The sequence below is a fragment of the Coregonus clupeaformis genome, chromosome 29 (genome assembly GCF_020615455.1).
Source record: "Coregonus clupeaformis isolate EN_2021a chromosome 29, ASM2061545v1, whole genome shotgun sequence".
NCBI classification, from domain to species: domain Eukaryota; kingdom Metazoa; phylum Chordata; class Actinopteri; order Salmoniformes; family Salmonidae; genus Coregonus; species Coregonus clupeaformis.
The window spans coordinates 39,711,845-39,736,785 of record NC_059220.1 but is presented as its reverse complement, the minus strand read 5'-3'; the positions used below and the strand labels follow the sequence as shown (position 1 = coordinate 39,736,785).

Here is a 24,941-nt window from a genome sequence, read left to right as displayed (position 1 = left end):
TTCATCAACCCATATGGCATGACGAGATATTCGAAATGACCTGACGTGGTACTAAACGCTGTCTTCCATTCGTCGCCCTCCCTAATGCGCACCAAGTTATACGCGCTCCTGAGATCCAATTTTGTGAAAAACCGCGCTCCATGCAATGACTCTGTCATGGTCGCAATCAGAGGGAGTGGATAACTGTATTTCACAGTAATCTGATTGAGACCACGGTAATCAATGCACGGGCGCAACCCTCCATCTTTCTTCTTCACAAAAAAGAAACTCGAGGAGGCGGGAGAAATGGATGGCCGAATGTATCCCTGTCTCAAAGATTCGGCTATGTAAGTCTCCATAGCTTTTCTCTCCTCTTGAGACAAAGGATACACGTGGCTCCGTGGGAGCGCTGCTCCTGCCTGGAGATCAATCGCACAATCCCCCTGTCTATGAGGAGGCAACTGCGTCGCCCTAGTTTTACTAAACACAGAGCTAAATCCCCATATTCAGGCGGAATGTGCAGTGCGGGACTTGGTTTGGACTCTCCACCGAAGTCGCCCCCCACGGAAACACCCAGACATCGCCCCTCGCACTGAGCAGACCACCCATCGAGAGCCCTCTGTTGCCACGAAATAGCAGGGTTATGGGTGCTTAACCAGGGAATTCCCAGCACCACTGGGTACGCAGGAGAGTCGATCAGATACAGCTGTATAGTCTCTTCATGACCCCCTGCGCACACATCCTAAGTGGTGCTGTGATCTCCCTAATCAACCCCGACGGGCGGCTATCTAAGGCATGAACGGGAAAAGGTTTGTCAACAGGTAGGAGAGGGATCCCTAAATCTAAACAAAACTTCCGATCAACAAAATTCCCAGCTGCACCTGAATCTACTAGCGCCTTATGCTGGGAATGAGGTGCAACCTGTGGAAAACACACAGGGATACAAAAGTGCGCAACAGAAAGCTCTGGGTAAGTGGGACGTCTACTCACCTGGGAGGCCCCCCCAGTGCGTGGCCTGTTGTCTTCTCCCCCGGAGAACCCTCCCCAGCACCTGGTCGCAGTGTGCCCTCCACGACCGCACTTGGTGCAGGAGACAGGCCCCCTCGGGCTTCTCCTCCTCCTTTCTCTAGCGCCGGCACCCCCGAGCTCCATAGGGCTCGGCTCGGAGGTGCTGGAGGGCGGAATGGACGGACCCCCCTCAGGACGTCCACGGGTGGCCAGCAGGGTGTCCAGACGGATGGACATATCGACCAACTGGTTGAAGGTGAGATGGGTATCCCTGCAGGCCAACTCACGTTGAACGTCCTCCCGTAGGCTACATCGAAAATGGTCGATGAGGGCCCGTTCATTCCACCCTGCGTCCGCCGCTAGAGTCCGGAACTCTAGAGCAAACGCCTGTGCGCTCCTCCTCCCCTGTCTCAGGTGGACTAGACGCTCCCCCGCCGCTTTGCCCTCAGGTGGAGGGTCGAACACGGCCTTGAAGCGGCGGGAGAACTCGGCGTAGGAGATGGTGTTGGCGTCCATCTTCCTCCACTCGGCGTTAGCCCACTCCAACGCCTTGCCCGTGAGACAGGAGATGAGGGCGGAAACGCCTCGTGTCCCGAGGGCACCGGGTGTACAGTGGCCAGGTAGAGCTCCACCTGCAGGAGGAACCCCTGACACCCGGCAGCTGTTCCGTCATACGCCCTCGGGAGCGAGAGCCGAATCCCCCTGGGTTCCGGACCTGGGACTGGTGGACCGGCCGATGGGGTTGGCAGGGTAGGTGGAGGTGTGGGTACCCCGCTGGCCTCCCATCGGTGCAGGGTGTTGATGACGTCCTGTAGAGCGGTCCCCAGTTGTCGTATCTGGTCATCTTGGCCGCGAACATGCTCCTCGAGCGACTCAGGCGTAACTGCAGATCCTGCTGATTCCATTGTGGTGTGTGATTCTGTCAAGGGGTGCTGAAGGTGGGTGTGGTGCATGAATCAAGCGCAGGACGCAGAAAGCTCAGTCCAAAGACTTTAGTGCAATATTCACGTAGAAAATAAGCACAATAAGCCCGAAGGCGAAATAACGGCGCACACAGGCGTCAAACAAACGGCGCACTAACATGTGCGAAAAACCTCTCTGGAGGGAAGTACGTAGCTCCAACACAAAACAGAAGAGCAATCACACACAAAGACAAACACACACAACGAGAACTAAATAGGACACTAACGAGGACTAACAAGACACAGGTGTACAACATCAAGACAAAACCAAACGAACATGAAACATAGATCGGTGGAAGCTAGTACTCCGGGGACGACAACCGCCGAAGCCTGCCCGAACCAGGAGGAGGAGCAGCCTCGGCCGAAACCGTGACACACTGGAATGATAGATGTGCAAGAGATGATGTGCAAATAGAGATACTGGGGTGCAAATGAGAAAAATAAATAACAATATGGGGATGAGGTAGTTGGGTGGGCTAATTTCAGATGGGCTGTGTACAGGTGCAGTGATCGGTAAGGTGCTCTGACAACTGACGCTTAAAGTTAGTGAGGGAGATAAGTCTCCAGCTTCAGAGATTTTTGCAATTCGTTCCAGTCATTGGCAGCAGAGAACTGGAAGGAATGGCGGCCAAAGGAGGTGTTGGCTTTGGGGATGACCAGTGAGATATACCTGCTGGAGCGCATACTACGGGTGGGTGTTGCTATGGTGACCAATGAGCTAAGATAAGGCGGGGATTTGCCTAGCAGTGATTTATAGATGGCCTGGAGCCAGTGGGTTTGGCGACGAATATGTAGTGAGGACCAGCCAACAAGAGCGTACAGGTCACAGTGGTGGGTAGTATATGGGGCTTTGGTGACAAAACGGATGGCACTGTGATAGACTACATCCAATTTGCTGAGTAGAGTGTTGGAGGCTATTTTGTAAATGATATCGCCGAAGTCAAGGATCGGTAGGATAGTCAGTTTTACGAGGGCATGTTTGGCAGCATGAGTGAAGGAGGCTTTGTTGCGAAATAGGAAGCCGATTCTAGATTTAACTTTGGATTGGAGATGCTTAATGTGAGTCTGGAAGGAGAGTTTACAGTCTAACCAGACACCTAGGTATTTGTAGTTGTCCACATACTCTAGGTCAGACCCGTCGAGAGTAGTGATTCTAGTCGGGTGGGCGGGTGCCAGCAGCGTTCGATTGAAGAGCATGCATTTAGTTTTACTAGTGTTTAAGAGCAGTTGGAGGCTACTGAAGGAGTGTTGTATGGCATTTAAGCTCGTTTGGAGGTTTGTTAACAGTGTCCAATGAAGGGCCAGATGTATACAAAATGGTGTCGTCTGCGTAGAGGTGGATCTGAAAGTCACCAGCAGCAAGAGCGACATCATTGATATACACGGAGAAAAGAGTTGGCCCAAGAATTGAACACTGTGGCACCCCCATAGAGACTGCCATAGGTCCAGACAACAGGCCCTCTGATTTGACACATTGAACTCTATCTGAGAAGTAGTTGGTGAACCAGGCGAGGCAGTCATTTGAGAAACCAAGGCTATTTAGTCTGCCAATAAGAATGTGGTGGTTGACAGAGTCGAAAGCCTTGGCCAGGTCGATGAAGACGGCTGCACAGTACTGTCTATTATCGATCGCGGTTATAATATTGTTTAGGACCTTGAGCGTGGCTGAGGTGCACCCATGACCAGCTCGGAAACCGGATTGCATAGCGGAGAAGGTACGGTGGGATTCGAAATGGTCGGTGATCTGTTTGTTAACTTGGCTTTCAAAAACGTTCGAAAGGTAGGGCAGGATGGATATAGGTCTGTAACAGTTTGGATCTAGAGTGTCACCCCCTTTGAAGAGGGGGATGACCGCGGCAGCTTTCCAATCTCTGGGGATCTCAGACGTTACGAAAGAGAAGTTGAACAGGCTAGTAATAGGGGTTGCGACAATTTCGGCGGCTAGTTTTAGAAAGAAAGGGTCCAGATTGTCTAGCCCAGATGATTTGTAGGGGTCCAGATTTTGCAGCTCTTTCAGAACATCAGCTGTCTGAATTTGTGTGAAGGAGAAGCGGGGGGGCATGGGCATGTTGCAGCGGAGGGTGCAGAGCTGGTGGCCGGGGTAGTGGTCTCCAGGTGGAAAGCATGGCCAGCCATAGCAAAATGCTTGTTGTTGTAGATTTATCGGTGGTGATAGTGTTTCCTAGCCTCAGAGGTGCTCTTATTCTCCATGGACTTTATAGTGTCCCAAAACTTGTTGGAGTTAGTGCTACAGGATGCAAATTTCTGTTTGAAAAAGTTAGCCTTTGCTTTCCTAACTGCTTGTGTATATTGGTTCCTGACTTCCCTGAAAAGTTGCATATCGCGGGGGCTATTTGATGCTAATGCAGTACGCCACAGGATGTTTTTGTGCTGGTCAAGGGCAGTCAAGTCTGAGGAGAACCAGGGGCTATATCTGTTCTTAGTTCTGTATTATTTGAATGGGGCATGTTTATTTAAGATTGAGAGGAAATTACTTTTAAAGAACAACCAGGCATCCTCTACTGACGGAATGAGATCTATATCTATCCAGGATACCTGGGCCAGGTCAATTAGGAAGGCCTGCTCGCTAAAGTGTTTTAGGAAGCGTTTGACAGTGATGAGGGGTGGTCGTTTGACCGCGGACCGTTACGGACGCAGGCAATAATCGCTGAGATCCTGGTTGAAGACAGCGGAGGTGTATTTAGAGGGTAAGTTAGTCAGGATGATATCTATGAGGGTACCCATGTTTACGGATTTAGGGTTGTACCTGGTAGGTTCGTTGATAATTCGTGTGAGATTGAGGGCATCTAGTTTGGATTGTAGGATGGCCGGGGTGTTAAGCATATCCCAATTTAGGCAACCAAGCAGTACGAACTCTGAGGATAAATGGGGGGCAATCAATTCACATTTGGTGTCCAGGGCACAGCTGGGGGCTGAGGGGGGTCTGTAGCAAGCGGCAAGGGTGAGAGACTTATTTCTGGAAAGGTGGATTTTTAGAAGTAGAAGCTCAAACTGTTTGGGCACAGACCTGGATAGTATGATAGAGCTCTGCAGGCTAACTCCACCCCCTTTGGCAGTTCTATCTAGACGGAAAATGTTGTAGTTGGGGATGGACATTTCAGAATTTTTGGTGGCCTTCCTAAGCCAGGATTCAGACACTGCTAGAACATCAGGGTTGGCGGAGTGTGCTAACGCAGTGAATAACTCAAATTTAGGAAGTAGACTTCTGATGTTAACGTGAAGAAAACCAAGGCTTTTACGGTTACAGAAGTCAACAAATGATAGCTCATGGGGAGTAGGAGTGATACTGGGGGCTGCAGGGCCTGGGTTAGCCGGGTAGATGCTGATGCGGTGATCTTGCCAGTGCATGTCTTTCTTTGTACTTGCCGCCCTTCTTATGCAGATTACATCTTGGAAGCAGAGGAACTTTGTGATTATGGCTCTCAGTGATTGGCCCGTGCCATTGCGGGGTCCCAGTGTGTGGTGCGCCCGTTCTATCACCAGCCCCCTGGGAAAGTCGATGTCGAGGATCTCGGGGATGGTTTTCTCAAGGAAGACTAGAGCATCGCCTGCCTCGCAATTCTCTGGGAAACTTGTGAAATGTAAATTATTGCGTTTAGAAAAGTTATCTTGACTGTCTACTCTCTGTCTGAGGAGATCCAGGTCAGCTAAGCTAGCAGAAAGGTTAGCTTTAGCCTGCTCACTCGCCTCCTCTAAAAAGCCAAGTCGGCCCTCTGCACTGGAAAGACGTTCAAGAGCATCTGAAAGTTTCCCTTCGATTGATGTTGTGGTTTTCTTGAGCTCCACCATGTTGCTTTTTCTGGTCCTCTTGTATTTGTTTCAGGAGCCGGTGGATATCCGTTAATTCTTTAGTCAGGCTGTCCTCTTCTTGAGCTAGCTCTGTAGCTTTGTCCTTGTCACAGCCATCTTTAGCATCGTCACCTCGCTTGCTGTGGGCTTCATACTTCCCCATTTTCTTTCCTCTTTCTACGAATGTAGCATGTTGGATGTATGAGCATTTAAAAAAACTCACACAAAAAGGTTAAAACTGGTTGCATAACAGGTAAAGATTCAATGACAATTGCGTTGGTGCCAGGAGCAGTCTTTTGAAGCAGCCATTCCACAGATTGCGTCACGTGACTCCTCCAAAATGGGGAATGCAAACCACCGAAAAAAAACGCACAAACCTCTCCTGTGCCCAATAAAAAAATCACACAAACCTCCCCAAAGCAAAAACTAAAGTTAAACAACCCTCCCTTTTTTGGATCAACCCCCCCACCCCAGTAAATGTCGAACTGTCCCTTATGATGAACTTGACAGGGTGGTGAAAGTGCAAGGTGATGAGCTTGATGCTCCTTTCCAATAAATATTGAAGGTCTTATTCTGGTGACATGATGATCGATGCTTGGTTGCCGTTTGACAAATTAAAATAATCTTGCTCTTTTGTCCATAATAATTTCATCATGTAGGCCAGGGTTCTTTAATTCCGGTCCTGGAGGGCTGAAACACTTCGGTTTTTTATTTCTACTTGATAGTTAATTGCACTCACCTGGTGTCCCAGGTCTGAATTAGTCCCTGATTAGAAGGAGAGGATGAAAAACAGAGGTGTTTCGGCCCTCCAGGACCGGAATTGAAGAACCCTGATGTAGGCTATACTCGCACCGTATCCCGAGTGGCGCAGCGGTCTAAGGCACTGCATCTCAGTGCTTGAGGCCTCACTACAGGCCCCCTGGTTTGATTCCAGGCTGTATCACAACCGGCCATGGAGACCCATAGGGCGGCGCACAATTGGCCCAGCGTCGTCCGGGTTTGGCCGGTGTAGGCCGTCGTTGTAAATAAGAATTTGTTCTTAACTGACTTGCCTAGTTAAATATGTAGTGTATTAAGATTATGACTTTCTTAATGGAACCAGAGGGGATGTTTATCTTAGTTCAAAAGTAGCCATTTGTAGGGTGACGCCCCAGGGGAGACAGGTGATTGGACAGCAGAGGGAGCAACCCATATTTTTGCATTGTTTATAAGTATATGCTGGAGGCAGAGGGGGTTAGAGCAGCCATTGCAATCTGGGACGTTGCTCTCCGGGTGATCTTGACACCTGTAACTCATGCTGAAAGCTTGTGATATGAATAAACGTATGATCAAGGTTCAGTATGAGCGGACTCCTTTGTTACAGCAATGACTAGCAACTTTTACTCGATACTACAAATAAAGGTAAAATTAAAAAATTAAAAATCTGCAAGCTGTTGTCTAGAGCACTTGCCAATACCAGAGTGGGCACTTTCGTTATATAACGCACAAAAGATCCCAACATGTCAAACGAACAAATTATCTGTGGCATTTATAAAATTGTACCGAAACTTCCTGTTTCCATTACAGCTGTTGTGATTTTTTTCTTTGAATAACGTATGACTTTACTAGAATAAAAACTGTGGCTGGAAATCTGGTTAGTGTGCCTTATTCTAAGCCTCGCGAGCCAGCCTGATCTCACGAGTTTACATGAATGTTCTGGAAATACAAGGCTACGTTATTCTGGTTTGGGATCAATAATGGTAGGCCTAAATTGGAAGAGAATTGTGAGGGTGTGCTGCTGTGAATGACCACAAGGTGGTTCCCTGACATTGCACTAACAGAACTGACATCAAACACACTGCTAAGACAGTGTATATTGTGACAGTTATTTTCTTCCACCCCATATTTCAAGTGATGCTTGATTACATGACTTTCTGATATTAAGAGACTTTTACTTTTTTTTTTTTTTTTTACATTTTGTTCTCAGACAACAGCTACAGTAAGTCTGACAATGCCATAATGTAGGTACATATTATACAATCTATTGTCCCATATAATTGACATGTAGCGAATATCTTTGTATTTTGTATCCCTACGGGTTGTAGGGCCTACACACTTGTTCCATAGCAAATAGGCCTATGTATTATTAGGTTAGGTGCCTTCAGAGAGTATTCACACCGCTGGACTTTTTCCACATTTGGTTGTTACAGCCTGAACTTAACATTTATAAAATTGAGTTTTTTGTCACTGGCCTACAAACAAAACCCCATAAAGTGGAATTATGTTTATCGAAATTTGTACAAATTAATTTAAAATGAAAAGCTGAAATGTTTTGCGTCAATAAGTATTTAAACCCTTTGTTATGGCAAGCCTAAATACGTTCAGGAGTAAACATTTGCTTATTAAGTCACATAATAAGTTGCATGCACTCACTCTGTGTGCAATAATAGTATTTAACATTATTTTTGAATGACTATCTCATCTCTGTATGCCACACATACAAGTAAGTATCTGTAAGGTCCCTCAGTCGAGCAGTGAATTTCAAACACAGATTCAACCACAACGACCAGGGAGGTTTTCCAATGCCTCGCAAAGAAGCGCACCTATTGGTAAATGGGTAACACAAAATAAAAAGCTGACATTGAATATCCCTTTGTGCATGGTGAAGTTATCAATTACTCTTTGGATGGTGCATCAATACATCCAGTCACTACAAAGATACAGGTGTCCTTCCTAAATCAGTTGATGGAGAGGAAGGAAACTGCTCAGGGATTTCACCATGAGGCCAATGTTACAAAGCTTAATGCTGTGATAGGAGAAAACTGAAGATGGATCAACAACATTGTAGTTACTCCACAAAACTACCCTAATTGACAGAGTGAAAAGAAGGAAGCATGTACAGAATAAACATATTCCAAAACATGCGTCTTGTTTGCAATAAGGCACCAAAGTAAAAATGCAGAAATTAACTTTATGTGTTGAATACAAAGCCTTACGTGATTGGTTAAAATCCAACAGAACACATCACTGAGTACCACTCCTCACATTTTCAAGCATGGTGGTGGCTGCATCATGTTAAAGGTATATGCTTGCCATCGGCAAAGAGTACAGAGTTTTTTTCTAAGCACAAGCAAAATCCTAGAGGAAAACCTGGTTCAGTCGGCTTTCCAACAGACACTGGGAGTAAAAAATCACCTTTCAGCAGGACAATAACCTAAAACACAAGGCCAAATACACACTGGAGTTGCTTAACAAGACATTGAATGTTCCTGAGTGGCATAGTTACAGTTTTGACTTATATCGGCTTGAAAATCTATGGCATGACTTGAAAAAGGCTGTTGCAATGATCAACAACCAACTTGACAGAGCTTGAAGAATGTTTTAAGAGTAATGTGCAAATATTGTACAATCCAGGTGTGCAAAGCTCTTAGAGACGTACCCAGAAAGACTCACAGCTGTAATCAACGCCAAACGTCATTCTAACAGGTATTAGTGTTTTATTTTTCATGAATTTCTTACAAGTATTTTGTATAGATCATTGACAAAAAAAAGACAATTAAATCAATTTGAATCCCACTTTGTAACACAACAAAATGTGGAAAAAAGTAAAGGGGTGTGAAGACTTTCTGAAGCCACTGAATGTTAAAACTTAGAATTATTTGAAATAATGTGTAGTTTGGTAATTAGGCTATCAAATAATTACTGGCCATAGACACATTAGATTATTATTCTACCATGCTGAAAAATATCGCCCAATATAATAAACTGGCCTATGTCTTGCAATGTGATAGGTAATTCTGCAATGTAGAGTTATGTTTTAAAAATAGTCAATTCAATCTGTTTCCATTTTAGTTTTTCCAGTATACTAGGCCCTATAGTGAATTGTAAAGACAGAAAATCGTAAATTATCTTATAATTAAAATCATATGCGCCTTTATCTCGTTCTCCTAACTTCCAGTAAATGCTCTGTTGAACTTCATTGCTCTATGTCAGGAAACATTCCCACTTACAATTCCATAATGCCATATGAAAGGAAAACACATCATGGATAAACATAATATAGTTTTGAAGTACAGTTGAGTGGTACCCATGATCGCTATTGTCGAGGATACTACAGCTTTGCATGCCGGTTTCAAAAGGAAGCAGTGGAACAACCCGCAGGCAGCCTTCTCTGTCAGGTACGATATTTCCCTAATATTTGTCTATACATTGGATGGAAAAAATACAGTTGAACTGTCATAAGAGTTTGTAAACAAATGACCAAAAGTTTGAGAGAATAATTGTACTTTAGTAATGGATTCTATGCTAAGTCTTTCTTTTAAATGACAAAAGTAAGCTTGTGTAATGTAGGCCTAATCACTCTATAAAGGGTAACAAATAAAATGGTTACAAAATAAATTCAATTCAGGCATAAAGCATTAAAGTAGGACATTGGTGTTGGCTAATATAGCCTAAATGAAACAAACGAATAAAATATAAAACAAGATAGGCCCTAGGGAATAACAGTGCGTAGCACAGGCTATAGGCAATCAATATATACTTTCCAATGAAATATTATGGAAGGGTGGGCAGGCCTATTTGAGATTGCCTATAGCAGGGGTGTCAAACTCATTCCACAGAAGGCCGGATGTCTGCGGGTTTTTCTTTTTTTCTTTCAATGAAGTCCCAGACAACCAGGTAAGGGGAGTTCCTTACTAATTATTGACTTTAAATAAATAAATAATATAATTCACCAATCAAGTACAAGGGTGGAGCGAAAACCCGCAGACACTCCGCCCTCGGTTGAATGAGTTTGACATATATGGCCTTTAGGAAATATATTATGGAGTATTTTTCCATGGTCTCCTCTGTGTCTTTCAACTTGGAATTCATATTTTCTGAAGATGCAGTGTAGTAGGCCTACTAGTGGCCATTTAGAGCAACGTTTCAAGAACATCTGTTTCCAAAAAGACGCGAACATTCCAACTGTATGAACAAAGCGCATCGTCAGTTCCAAAGGCATCGCCAACCCCCAGACAGCGTGCAAGTACAGGTGACTGCATGGTGTCAGTTATGGAGTGAGTTGAAGCTGGCTAATTAAACGCTGCATGGTCAAAATAATGAGGATAAATCCTCCATCGAATTGTTCTTGAAATGTGGATGCAGGCCTATGGATTAATTTGTTGACGTTAGGACAAAATTATTCAGTCAGTGCGTGTGTGTGTAAGAGAGAGGGAGAGATACTATAGTATCAAACTATCATACATTATTTTCAAACAAATTCACTGCATCTCAATAACCTGCCACTTAACAAATGCCTCTCCAATAGCTTACTAGGCCTGTAGGCCTATGTTCCATTCACAGCCACTGCGTGATGCATCATTGATGTGTAACAACCGTTTTGGAACACCTTGTTCTCTGGATTTGTCGAGTAAAATGTGCTTGTAGTCTACATGGTGATTGAACATTTAAATGAATAATTTGATACCGCCGAAACGGCTTTTTCCGGACCATTTCCCGTTAACGTATCCAAAGGCGTTTACATTATAAAAGCTACATCCATATCTCCACTGTGGAGGATCCGGCTCCAGAAGGCTACATGAAAGGTGATATGAATTACCGAACGTTAAGCCGTCAGTAAAGTAATCTGTGTAAATGGCGTCTCAGAGTACCCTGGTATTATTCAGTGCGCTTTATCAGGACCCTGAGAATGACGTGCTTCTCCCATGCTTGTATTTGAGCCTCAGTCCCGTGCACTCTTTTGATTAATCATCCTGCGCGGGATTGATGACAGAGCTTTTGACTGGCTTTTTCCTCTGGTCCATGTGATGGACGCCTAGCTGATCAAGCGGAATGAAGAGTAATTAAAAGCTATAAATTATCCTTAGCAGTCCCTCTCAAGGCGTCTCTTTGCAGGCAAGATAACAGTCCCTGCGCCCATTTACCGTCGGTAAAGAATTGCGTCTCACAATGGCTACTTTGCTAAATTGAATAGTGATAGTGTCCTAATTTGAATTTAATTAAGTGCCAACAAATAGCTTGTCGATAGAGATTTCAGTGTTGTAGGCCCAACTGAAATAAAACAATGTGGGCTGGTCGTATGATTGCGTTGCATCTGCATGGCCTACACACTAGTCATTTTAATTATGAATTTGTTTTGAATGAATGTAAAGCACATCGCTTTTGATAGAACGTTTTGGTGTGTGCGTGCGCGTGCTCCTTTAATGCCATTACACCCCACAGACAGGTGTGTTAGTGCATAATAACATTTTTTTTTTTAAATAGATAAACAAAGAATCGAAAGACAGTATAGAACACGGGCTCATGTTGTGGAAATCTATGCATAAATCAAAACACATCATGGATCACTCATCTGGTTATGTTTGTATTTGATTATGGGCGAAAGCCACTCATCTGGTTTTGTCTGCACATTTGTTTGTAGGACCAAGGCACACTTGAAATAAATTAGCCTGCATATATCAATATTTGCACACACACACACACACACACACACACACACACACACACACACACACACACACACACACACACACACACACACACATATATATATATATACCTATATATTAACAATCAATTCATGAATTGTGCGCTATCACCATTCCTTTGTGCATGCATAAGCCCATTTAGCTTCCTAGTAATTAGGGCACATACCAGAAAGATAAATCTAACCTATAAAAAGGCGACGTATGTGGGCTGTAGGCATATGCAATTGTATAATTTGTATAGATCCGTATAGTTTAGGCCTACTATTGTGTTCTCCAATAGGTCTATTATTTTGCTGAAAATACAACAGGCAAGTTTGCAGCAGGCGAGTAGCGATGATAATCTTGTTGGGTTTCCTCAAAACCCATTTGGTACCATGTAGCCTACTTACCTAGAGATGCGAGACATTATTGGATGTAGTCTCCCGTGTCCAAAAGTGTCTCGGTCATTGATTGGCCCACTGCACGTTCGAAGGGGTTCACGTGCTTCCGGTTAGTGTGGGAAATGTGTGGGAGAAGCTGAGTGATGTGAGGAGTTGGTGAAGATCGAGCTGTCAGACAGTGGAGAAAAGCTCGTGGCTGGGAGAGGAGCGTGCAATGCCTTGTCAGTCTTGTCATAGTCGTCGACCATGACACGTTGGTGCGTTACGCACGAGGGATGTCAACAATTTAGAAATCGAAATGTGCACCAAATCAGAGAGGGTGTAATGCTCCTTTAGTGTGCACCGTATTGCTTAATTCTTGTCATATTTGGATACAAATACACACCAACAAGTGGAATTGGTTAGGAGCCAGCATCGACCCCTTTGCAGCCATTTTCAGTGATGGAGGAGCAAAGGGATCTACACAGCCCGGAGTTGAGTGAAGGGGAGAGCGTTTCTCCTTCTCCCAGTCTGCCTTCGCCGCCCATGCTGCCTCTCCAAGCAGCGCAGCAGGCGCACAGAACCACCAACTTTTTTATTGACAATATTCTGCGGCCAGATTTCGGCTGCAGGAAGGAGCAGAGCTTAGCTGCGAGGGAGCGGGCGCAGACTTCCAGCCTAGAGCGCGCCCACCCTTTGGGCGCCAGGCCGACTCATCCTGGAACGCCATGCCAGGACTCCAATTGCAGCAGCGACAGCACTTCTTCCTCCACCTCGTCCTTGGCCTTGTCTCCAACCCCCAAAAAGAGCCACTCGTCCTCGAAGGCCGACGAGAGCTCCGGAGGCAGCACGCCCAAGTTCGGCGAGAACACTTCTCCTGTTATGGTTGTGAACGGCGTTAGTGGCGGCGCAGCGTCCTCCCCTGAATCCCAGCCGCTACTGTGGCCTGCCTGGGTGTATTGCACTAGATACTCGGACAGACCCTCATCTGGTGAGGCAATAGTTTTTTAACAAGCTTTTATCAGGGTATTGTAGCCTAATGCGTAATTTTATAAATGCGCAATAATCCATTTGCAGAAATAATAGTCTTTCCTCAAGATGCTTGTATTTGATGTATTTTAGATTAATTCGTGGAAGTTGCACCTTCATTTGTGAAATAAAACTGTATTTTATACTCTATTTTCGCACTGTGATTAAGGACAAAATATGTAGGCTATAGTGCAGGCTTAGTGGGCCTGTTACTGCATGAAAATAATGACTGGCTGGAGTGCATAAATATACGCTAACATACTCAATCAATTTTCAACTGGAAGCAAACCTTCTCAATTTTAAATGATGATATAAGCTATTATTTGTAAAGAATCCTTTATTTATTACAAAAATATAAGGAGCAAAAAAGCACAAAATAGGCCACTTGAACAATTTTGTGTTAATATTATACATAAATACTGCAGTAGGATTGTGTAGCATCAGTATTAACCTACTGTATACTTTGTCATTTATTTATTGATCTTATGAGTCATTTATTGTTTTGATGTTATTCAAGATAGTCTACCAATATCTGTAATTCACGTGGTGCAAGTTGGAAAATATTCACTGATTGGCTTAGTTGACTGACAGACTTAGTCTAGCACGTCCACATTCTACCAAGAAAGTAAAATAAATGGAAACAGTGAAAAATCGAGTAGTTTGTTTTCAAGAGCATATTTGAGAACATATCAGAATATGTAAACAACATGTCGTTGATGAATGTGTGGCCTAACATTTCACTCTTCTTATTTGCAAGTTAAATCTTGATCCCATGGCCACTGGTTGCATATTGTAGGCTAAAGGCCCACCACAAAATTCCTTGCAGATGTGACATGTTTTAAAATAATGTCACTTAAAATGAGAACATACTCCATTAATTGAATTGAAAGAGAGATATAACTCTTACATTTAACAGAATACAAGTTTAGGCTCATATGGGCCTATGTAGGCTTTACGTTTATATTATTCACAACCTACAATAATTGTATTAGACCGTGTTCAATATATTTTAAAATCGCAATTAGACTAGAAAAATCAAGGTAGAATATAATTAAATTAAAGAAGGTGCACCTGAAAAAACGAGAACCTGGATAAGAATCTCATTGCTGTCGACATTTTGAATTAATTAACCATTTTGACTGTCTTGATAGGGAAGGCTGTATATTATCTGTGTATGCAGTTAGTGTAATTCTCCCAACTTAATTTTCAATAGTAGCCTAGGCTACGTTAAATGGTAAGCATGCACAATGTTTATTTTGTTTAGGCTAAGAAAGTCCAATGGTTCCATTGGTGTTTTGGCATGTGAATAAATTAGCTTTTCATAATTAACGTACACTTGTCCAAAAGACTGCGTTTTATGCCATACGTATTGACAAAATCATTGCAAAAATAATGACAGGGAATTTAAAGCTAGGCCTATATAAGTCAACATAAAATAAAATAAAATGTACTGAAGATTTTGTTTTTGTGTTAGAAAAAGTAGATAGGCCTAGCATCAAATAGCCTACAAACTTAAGAAATAAATATTAACGGATAAATTATATTTCCTGTTTCCCATCATATTGTTTATTTGTGGCTGTTTGTTTGTCTCCAGCCCCATGATAACAAAGGAGGCCATTTTATATTTTATTTTATACTGTAGCGTACCCATACGCAGATAGGCCTATACCTAAGTCTGCATTTTGGGAAAAATATTTTGACATAAAATCAGTATATCTGAATGAATGCCTTTATTAGCCTATGTCAACAAAGCTAGAGATCACTGAGCTTTAATTATTATATTTTTAGTAGGCTTTTGATCAATGGTAGATCTATAACAGACACACTTGCCAAAAGTCCTAAAACTATTGTATGTTGTCAAATTGCTGTAGTTGGCTTTAAGTTTTAGGGTTTGCATATTTTTGCTAAATAATTATGATAGTCGACCCACAGCTACTTCACACAAAGGCCTGCCGCTCAGTGCAGCATGGACCTTACTCTTTTCAGTAGCCTAATGTTATTCATAGTGATTATTATAGGCCTAGCATTAGGATGACCATAACGTTTTATAGTCTACAGCAAATAATGATCTTATAATAACGTTTTGTTTATTATTGTTTATTATTATTATTATTAATATAGGATCATGGTTATTATTAGGGTACGTAGCTTTTATTATAAGGCTATTATTATGAAGTCTAGCCTAAAATCTGCAATGGAATTGTTTCTGGGAGATGAAAGCTATAGATCTCTGGCGCTCGCTGAATATTTATATTCCCGTTTTTATTGTCGTCCCTACTGTAGGCCCAAGGACACGGAAATTGAAAAAGACGAAAAACGAAAAGGAAGACAAGCGACCCAGAACGGCGTTCACGGCTGAGCAGCTCCAAAGACTGAAGACGGAGTTTCAGGCCAACCGTTACATTACGGAGCAAAGGAGACAGTCTCTAGCCCAGGAGCTCAACCTCAATGAGTCACAAATCAAAATCTGGTTCCAGAACAAACGGGCCAAAATCAAAAAAGCTAACGGTTATAAGAACGGCCTTGCTCTCCAGCTCATGGCGCAAGGATTGTACAACCATTCCACCACAACCATTCAGGAAGACAAGGAGGAGAGTGACTGAGACTTCGCTTGCCCCAAATGTGCTACAAACTCGGAAAACTATGGTGCAGGAGTCACCTTTTGGGGACGAAATATTTGTGGATAGTCAAGGCTAGTGTAAAATATGTTCCATTTCTTGATAGGTTTTGTATGAACATAAACGATAAAAATATGCATACAAACTACAAACATGATGGAAAATGAATAGCCAAAAATGTGACTCTGTATATATAATTTAAGGCGAAGGGGATATGCTACAGTACTACTCACCCTGCACTTGGATAATGATATGATTGTTATCTTTGTCGCTTTAGGCCTAATGTTTTGTGATCTCTCTCTTATCAAACCTCGATGAATTTACAGACTGCGTGATCTGCCACTTCAAGCCAAAGATTTTATCGAAAAAACCTGCCTAAAAAAAAAAAAAAACTATGAATCTCTCTCTTATAGACTATACTTTCTTCCTGAACTGCGAGTCCCTAACAATCAGTAGGCCACTGTTTTTCATTAGTTGCCTGCCGCTTGATGTAAGCCTCAAACTACGTTTGGGCCGGAAAGATTGGTCTATATGACTAATCTCGTGTTGGATTCACGATATCTTGGAATACTACAAATAAATATATGTTATCTCCCTCGATGGTTAGAGGGAATATATTATCTAAGGCTACATCTAAACCATGTTTCCAAATTAACATTTTTATATGGGAAAAAGGCAACACTACTCTTTTTTTGTATTGTGCACTACTCTGTGCAATAGATTCAAGGATTCAAATAATAAATCGTAGTGTCTATGGAGTTGGTTTGTAGCTCATTGGTTCAAGTGAGTGGGGTCACTGTATTCATATTCATATGGTGTATTTTTACAAAGGGACATTTTATTACGAGGCATGATGATATCAGGCCTGTTCAGAGCTTTGCAGCGCATGCAATTGCCACTACAGTTCTCACACATTTCCTTAACTCTTTGTGTTGTGCTAGAAAGATAAAACACACCATTTGCTCGTGTATGGAATGGGAGCCAGACAGAGCGCGCGGCTCAAAGCCTGGCTGGATTCATAGGTCACGCGGCTCTCTTCAAGATCATGCGCGAGGTCAGTGTGCACGAGGGTGGGTCCACGAGTAAGTAAGATTGCTTCCTTAATCACTTTAGGCCCATACTGCAGGTAAATAAAACATGAAAATAACATTATTAAGGACAATTATACTCATAATGACATGCCTTATTCTTGCATTGTTATTTCCAAACATTTAGATATAAAACATGTTCCCAAACATTTGGATATTATAGCCTGATCATTTGAAAATAAATTATTCATTTGAATTCTGATCTACTCATAATTCTCTAAACGGATGAAAACGAAGAGCAGGTAAATAGCCATAAATGAAGTCCATACAACTCAATAGGAAACGCACCCTAATGGATTATAACACATTTTAAGCATGAGAAGATGTTATTTCCTTTTAATAATAATATGCCATTTAGCAGACGCTTTTATCCAAAGCGACTACCAGTTATGTGTGCATACATTTTTACGTATGGGGTGGTCCCGGGGATCGAACCCTCTACCCTGGCGTTACAAGCGCCATGCTCTACCAATTGAGCTACAGAGGACCACATGTTGTAGGCCTATAAGATTTGTTTTGTGGCTATGGGGTCCCTTTTGTCGAAAAATAAGCTATATTTGTACAAAAAGTAGACTGCACTGAAAACAAAGGTATTATTATTTACCTGCGCACATTTATCCCCGGAAAAGCTGTAGCTCAATTGGTAGAGCATGGTGCTTGTAACGCCAGGGTAGTGGGTTCGATCCCCGGGACCACCCATACCTAAAAATGTATGCACACATGACTGTAAGTCGCTTTGGATAAAAGCGTCTGCTAAATGGCTTATTATTATTATATTATAACAATGATGCATGAAGGAGACTATTGACATTAAACCCTACATAGCCTATTCGACAGGTCTTTGCCAAGAATGTAGGCCGAAGTCCGTCGTAAACATAATAAATCAACTGTAGCCTATAGATCGTTTTACATGCTTTTACAGTTGTGAGCAAACTGACAAATATTCAGTACTCTCTCTCTCCCGGTGTGTGTTTGTGCGAGTACTTGCGTTTAGAACAGCTGTAGGCCCTACTGTTTCAGATGACATAGGAATAGGCTTTCATTTTCAAAAATACATGGTGTTTTCAAACCCCTTGAAATTATATGAGCAAGTACCCTAAAAGCTATGGAGATAAATATATTCTTTCAAATGCTTATTGAAGGGACTCTCCAATAGCCCGAGGTAAAATAGCTTAATGCCAGCAGGTAATAGAGGTATATAAGCTAACATATACATGTTTTAAATAATTTACCACATGAGCTAGCGTCAACATCCGTTATATGCCTATTGTGTAAGCGGTGGTGTCGATTAAATCTCAGATGCAGTTGGCCTAGGCCTAGTAAAATCAAAGTTAGAGAGCTTGTGTGAGTGCGCGTGAGCTTCGACCAAAGGAGAGCGCCAGGTGAACTCAAGATCAATAGACCAATGCGTTGTTTCTGTCTTCCCGTTGTCAATAATTTTTTTGTAGACTACTTTACATAATGTAAAGGGGTAATTTGGGATCAGTACATTGCTTACTTTACATAAGGAGGGCTGCGTGAATTTGAGACACTGTGGGCTAAAAACAATATTCAGAAGAACATGTTTTGCCAGTTGATATGACTGCCTGTTGGTTACCGGTTGATTTGAACTAAACAAGTAATAATAATAATAATAAGACTAATAATAATAATGACAACAATAATGAAAACAGGAAAATTTGTAAGTTTTCCACTGACCTATGACCATTGGTGACCTAAGCCATGTCTATCTAGTTTATCTTATAGCCAACCGGAATTGAAGTAAAACATGCCCGATGTAAATTCATCCACAAGATTTGATTTACAATTGACATATTTATTAATGTTTTTGCTAATTTGCTAATGACGGTTTTTCCCCTGCCTATTCGAAATATGCCAAAACCTTTGCTTAATCGAGAGTTTTGAATTAGGGCCTACACCCTGCTTTCTAAATTAATTTCAATAATAGGCTAAGCAATGTTTATTTATTTTTTTACTAATATTTGAACTTACACCATCAAACGAATGGTTTATTATGGGAGAAGGAAGTAACTGTTCTTATCTTATTTTCCAACCGGAATTAACCAAAAGCCATACAGATAAGCTACATAATCGCAATGGTACATGTTTATTAAACGCCCACAATGTAGGCCTAATTCACTTTGTAATTTGAAATAAACCATAATAGGCTACCTAATAAGTAGGCCTACAATGTTTTCCACTTGAGCTGAGTTTTTTCATTAGGTTATACAGCGAGAAATTCACGATAACTATATTTTCCTTGAGCCACCGTCTTATGGTTTAAAAACATGTATAGCACTAGAATAGGATGTGTATAGACCAATATATTGATGTACGCAAGTATCACAATACGTTTTTATTTAAAATCGGGTAGGCTATAGACAAAAAACGAAAGGAAGATATTTTTAAAATAATCAAAGCTTAGCTCTTGGGAAATGTTGTGTGTAATGATAAAATGAGAAGGTGCGCCAAAGATGTCCCTCACCATCCATCACGCTTTTAGTCACCTCTTCTCCTCACAACCGCACCAGCAGCCTTATCAGCATTGATATTACACGCATTCTACAACTCACGTCGGACACAGTAGAATTGGTTGAGCTTAATAGCCCGTATTGTTACAAAAACTGGGGTGGGGCCCATTGTCTGAGACAGTAAGACTACAGTGTAATTACTTTTGGCCAAATTAAGTATCGAGTGTATGTCTTCCTGAAAAAATAACCTATTTCCGCTGGCAAAGAGGTAATCTGTCATCCACGATACTATGCCCGAGGATATAGGCTAAACCTCTATACAGTAGAATACTTGCTCATAGTCTTCATGAAAATGTGAGTTTGTCTTTCAGAGTCATTCTGGATTTTGTCCAAAGATGGTATTCGAAAAGGTAACACTTTGTAAAATCCATTTGTCAGATTCAGAGACAAATGTTGTGACAGCTGGGCTGGATCTCTGCCTGAGCTTGTTTCCTGTAGTTTGTCAGTTTTCTGAAATGCTTTCAGAAATGGGAAGAGAGGCAGAGGTTTGTAGAGTGGCAAGTGGATCATGGACATAGAGCCAGGCTGTGCATACCATAAAGAGTGGTCCACCAAATGAAAAAAGTAAACAATGTAGCAAATAGAAATGTTATGACAGAAATTATATAATTATGCCTTAATATAATGGGGCAATGCTGCTAAATTATTTTAGTATAATGTATTTTTGTTTATACAATATTATAAACCACACAGATAACATATAGGAAAAGGGTGTATGTGTACATATGTGATCACAGATGGGGGTGCAAACAACAAAACAATTAACACAATTAGCATATTTCCTCCAAGTTGCTTTAGGCATGTGCTGTGAGTGTGCAGTCTTTTTACATAATAGTTTGAACATGTGATGCAGGAAGACCCTAGGGTGCAGAGTGTCCAAAACACAGCCTGTCCTCCGGCTACAATACAGCTTTCATTTACATGCAAATGAAGGCAATAAACAGAAAACACAACAGAACCTCACTGCATTGTCTTCTGTAATGAACAATCGACTGGATATTGCACTCAGTGCTATTATTCCAACGTATCAAAACACCCAAACTCTTATGCTTTCTGTATTCTCCTTAAATGTCGGAGGGGCTCTTGTGCTCCAGGTTGGCGTTGGACTTAGCCGTGTCCGGAGAAGACCAGACAACAGACAGGAATGTCCCAGTGTTGCTCTGGGAGCTGTGGGCCTGTCTGTCTGAGTCATGCAACACTGATCAAACCTGAGTGGAAACCTACAGGACCAGAGCTAACACAATGCTAAGACTGGGGTTGAACACACACGCGCTCATGCAAGCACGCGCTCGTACACACGCACACACACAGACACGTACACACACAAACACACACACGTCTAAGATAGGGGCAGACACTGCTGTAATCCTGTTTCGACACAAGCTACTGTTTGGGGGGAGGGGGTGTCTCAGACATTTTTGGATGACCACACGTCACGTCAAAGATATCCTCAGTGGCCCTGGCTCTAGAAACAGGACACTGGTCTGTTCCCACCATGTACAGTCAGTACCCCATAACTCACTCTTCTTTGGTCTTTGATCCTTGGGAGACAGACAGCGCGACAGACAGACAAACTCACACGTACGTGCACATACCTGTGCACACAGACACACATCCACTCACATGGAATAGGCAGACCATTGGGCAGACCATTGGGCAGACCATATGCAAAGAAGGGTCGTGTTCCTGAAGTCATGGTAGAGAACCCCACATGCCTGCCTCTGTTTACCAGGCTGTCAACAAGTTGGCTGCCTGCATGTGAGAGGCAAGGCAGCAGTAGTGGTGAGAAGGACTGCTGTTGTTTTATCAGGAGGAGTTAACAAAAGTAGCATTGAGATGAAGCCTACAGGTCTCCCACGCTGCCGCTTAGTGTATGTGTGTGTGTTTGTGTATGTGTGTGTGTGTGTTTGTGTATGTGTATGTGCTTGGCACACAGCCGTGCAAATCATACGCTATCGCATAGATTACAAGGTGGATATAAGCAGAATTGATGATGTCCGTGTGTGTGTTCAGGGTTTTGTATATATAGATACAGCCTGTTGGTTGGGGGTATTAAAACCCTCCCTGTCCCCCATCACTCCTCCATTTCCTCCATGGCCCACCATGCAAACTGGATTAGCCCACCCTCAGACAGAAAGACAAGGCCATGTAATGGAGCCCAATGTTGAGCCAGTTAGAACACACTGCTCACAACAGTGGACCTACTACTCGCCTTATTCCAACTAGACAAACGTGATGATGTGGCTCAATATGACGTACTGTAATACACAGCCGACTTGTCTTGGACATTATGGTTTTGGACTAGCAGGTGGGCGATTGAATGTTATGTAAATATATCGTTTTGAATAGCTTTTGTACTCTGTGATATGTCAAATCCATGCACATTACCAAAGAATATGGGGAAGATAAACCATCTTAATCCAACTGTAATTGAACAATATTCATCTAAGGATATATTGGATTCTGCTACAGATTTCCCCTCTTATGATTATTAGAAAAATAGTTATGGACCATGGAACAGATCCAAGACTGGGGAAAACAGAGGAAAACGGTCATTTGAAACAGCTGCAGCTGATATGGACAACAATTTAGTTCATTAAAAAAATGAAATGACAGTCTGAATGATTAAATCAATTGTTTACGCGCCCATTAAAAGTTATTGCCTTTAAAAGTTGCACTGGGGTGTATTTTTCAGTTGCATCCCTCTATTGTGAATTATAACATTTGGTTATGCGTCTGAAAATAAACTGATTATTGGAGGTCAGAGGTTACAAATCTGTACAGTGCAGTGTTCTGTTGCTGTGTCACTGAAGTGCCCTGGTTGGTTCTCTAATCAAAAGGGTTGAGACAATAGAACCTATAGCATATCCCACCACTGGAAATATATTCCCACTTCAAACATCCAAAGCCAGAGAAAACCCAAACTCTACCATTTCATTTGTAAAACTGTCTCCTTCACTGTCTTAAACGTCCAGTACGATATGTTATAAAAAGTACTCTTAATCTGCAAATTGACAGTCCTATGTTTTCTAAATAATGTGTCTGCAACCACCTATACAGAGTACAGTACCTTCTCAACAAATTGTGGCTACACTTGAAACATGGTTACGCATCTAATAGCCTGCTGTGGTTTCTAAGCAAGCTTTCAGCAGTTTGTTTTGTCTTCTTATGTAAGTGCAATATCAAGTAGAATTTCACTTGGTATATAGTTATTGGATATGTGGATTCTATTTTTAAAATACTCAGATTCTCATCTTAACAAATCCTCAAGTGGTAATAAAATAAAACGTAATCATATTTCAGTTCTGTCTTTAGAACACTAAAAACTCATCGTCTTCAAAAGTCAAAGAGCTAGTATCTTGGTAGACACAAAACAGATATTTGTACCTAGATTTAAAAAAAAATATATATATTATGTTATTCCCCCATCCCATATAACGAATAATATCAAAATGTTTACTTCTACGTAAAAGTGAGAATCCTTTTTCAAAGTAAGAATACTTCTCTAGCTATACAGACAAGGCCACTGATAACAATGGTCATTAAATATGAGATGATAGCTAAATAATGCATAAGTACAGAGTGCCTTAGAAAATGCGTTGTTGTTAACGGACAGTGGAAAGTCAGCTTGCTTTAAGTGAATCATCCATTGGAGAACGGTATACTTGTATGATGCTATACATGATCAATAAAATACTGTTGCAAAACGTTATTCATTTTATGCAATATATTATGAATTAATATGAATTAATTACTCAATTATGAATAATTCATAACACAATTATAATTCATGATACAATTGTAATTATGAATTGGTAAGTTGATTACAAACATTATATTATCCTATGGCACCGTAAACTCTTTTTGTCTCACTGTCATAATGGGACAAGAAAGAAAACTATTCAGTCTTAGTGCATGACTGTTGAATAGTTATTTATAGTCCATTCAGAAAGTATTCAGACCCCTTGACTCTTTACACATCTTGTTACATTACAGCCTTATTCTAAAATTGATTATATCGTTTTTTCCCTCTCATCAATCTACACACAATACCCCATAATGACAAAGCAAAAACAGTTTTTTAGAAATGTTTGCACATTTATAAAATAAAACCCCCTGGAAATATCACACTTACATAAGTATTCAGACCATTTACTCAGTACTTTGTTGAAGCAACTTTGGCAGCGATTACAGCCTTGAGTTTTCTTGGGTATGACGCTAAAAGCTTGGCACACCAGTATTTGGGGAGTTTCTCCCATTCTTCTCTGCAGATCCTCTCAAGCTCTGTCAGGTTGGATGGGGAGCATCACTGCACAGCTATTTTCAGGTCTCTCCAGAGACGTTTGATCGGGTTCAAGTTCAAGCTCTGGCTGGGCCACTCAAGGACATTCAGAGACTTGTCCCGAAGCCACTCCTGCATTGTCTTGGCTGTGTGCTTAGGGTCTTTGTCCTGTTGGAAGGTGAATCGTCGCCCCAGTCTGAGGTCCTGAGCACTCTGGAGCAGATTTTCATCAAGGATCTCTCTGTACTTTGCTCCTTTCATCTTTCCCTTAATCCTGACTAGTCTCCCAGTCCCTGACACTTAAAAACATCCCCACAGCATGATGCTGCCACCACCATGCTTCACCGTAGGGATGGTGCCAGGTTTCCTTCAGACGTGACGCATGGCATTCAGGCCAAAGAGTTCAATATTGGTTTCATCAGACCAGATAATCTTGTTTCTCATGGTCTGAGAGTCTTTAGGTGTCTTTTGGCAAACTCCAAGCGGGCTGTCATGTGCCTTTTACTGAGGAATGGCTTCTGTCTGGCCACTCTACCATAAAGGCCTGATTGGTGGAGTGATCCAGAGATGGTTGTCCTTCTGGAAGGTTCTCCCATCTCCACAGAGGCTCTCTGGAGCTCTGTCAGAGTGACCATCGGGTTCTTGGTCACCTCCCTGACCAAGGCCCTTCTCCCCTGATTGCTCAGTTTGGCTGGGCGGCCAGCTCTAGGAAGAGTCTTGGCGATTCCAAACTTCTTCTATTTAAGAATGATGGAAGCCACTGTGTTCTTGGGGACCTTCAATGCTGCAGAAATGTTTTGGTACCCTT

The 24,941-nt window shown here is 42.1% G+C and overlaps 1 protein-coding gene across 2 annotated transcripts; it reads left to right on the top strand.

Moving 5' to 3' along the window:
- The first annotated feature begins 12,715 nt into the window (after positions 1-12,715).
- On the top strand, positions 12,716-16,990 carry LOC121572828 (homeobox protein engrailed-1-B). 2 transcript variants are annotated; one of them, XM_041884860.2, is made up of 2 exons: positions 12,716-13,576; positions 15,898-16,990. In XM_041884860.2, the coding sequence occupies exons 1-2, from the start codon at positions 13,048-13,050 to the stop codon at positions 16,215-16,217; spliced, it is 849 nt and encodes a 282-aa protein (XP_041740794.1). In that variant the 5' UTR covers positions 12,716-13,047; the 3' UTR covers positions 16,218-16,990. The 2 variants fall into 2 exon arrangements, with proteins under 2 accessions (XP_041740794.1, XP_041740793.1); XM_041884859.2 differs by having other exon boundaries at positions 12,717-13,576; positions 15,895-16,990.
- Positions 16,991-24,941: the final 7,951 nt, after the last annotated feature.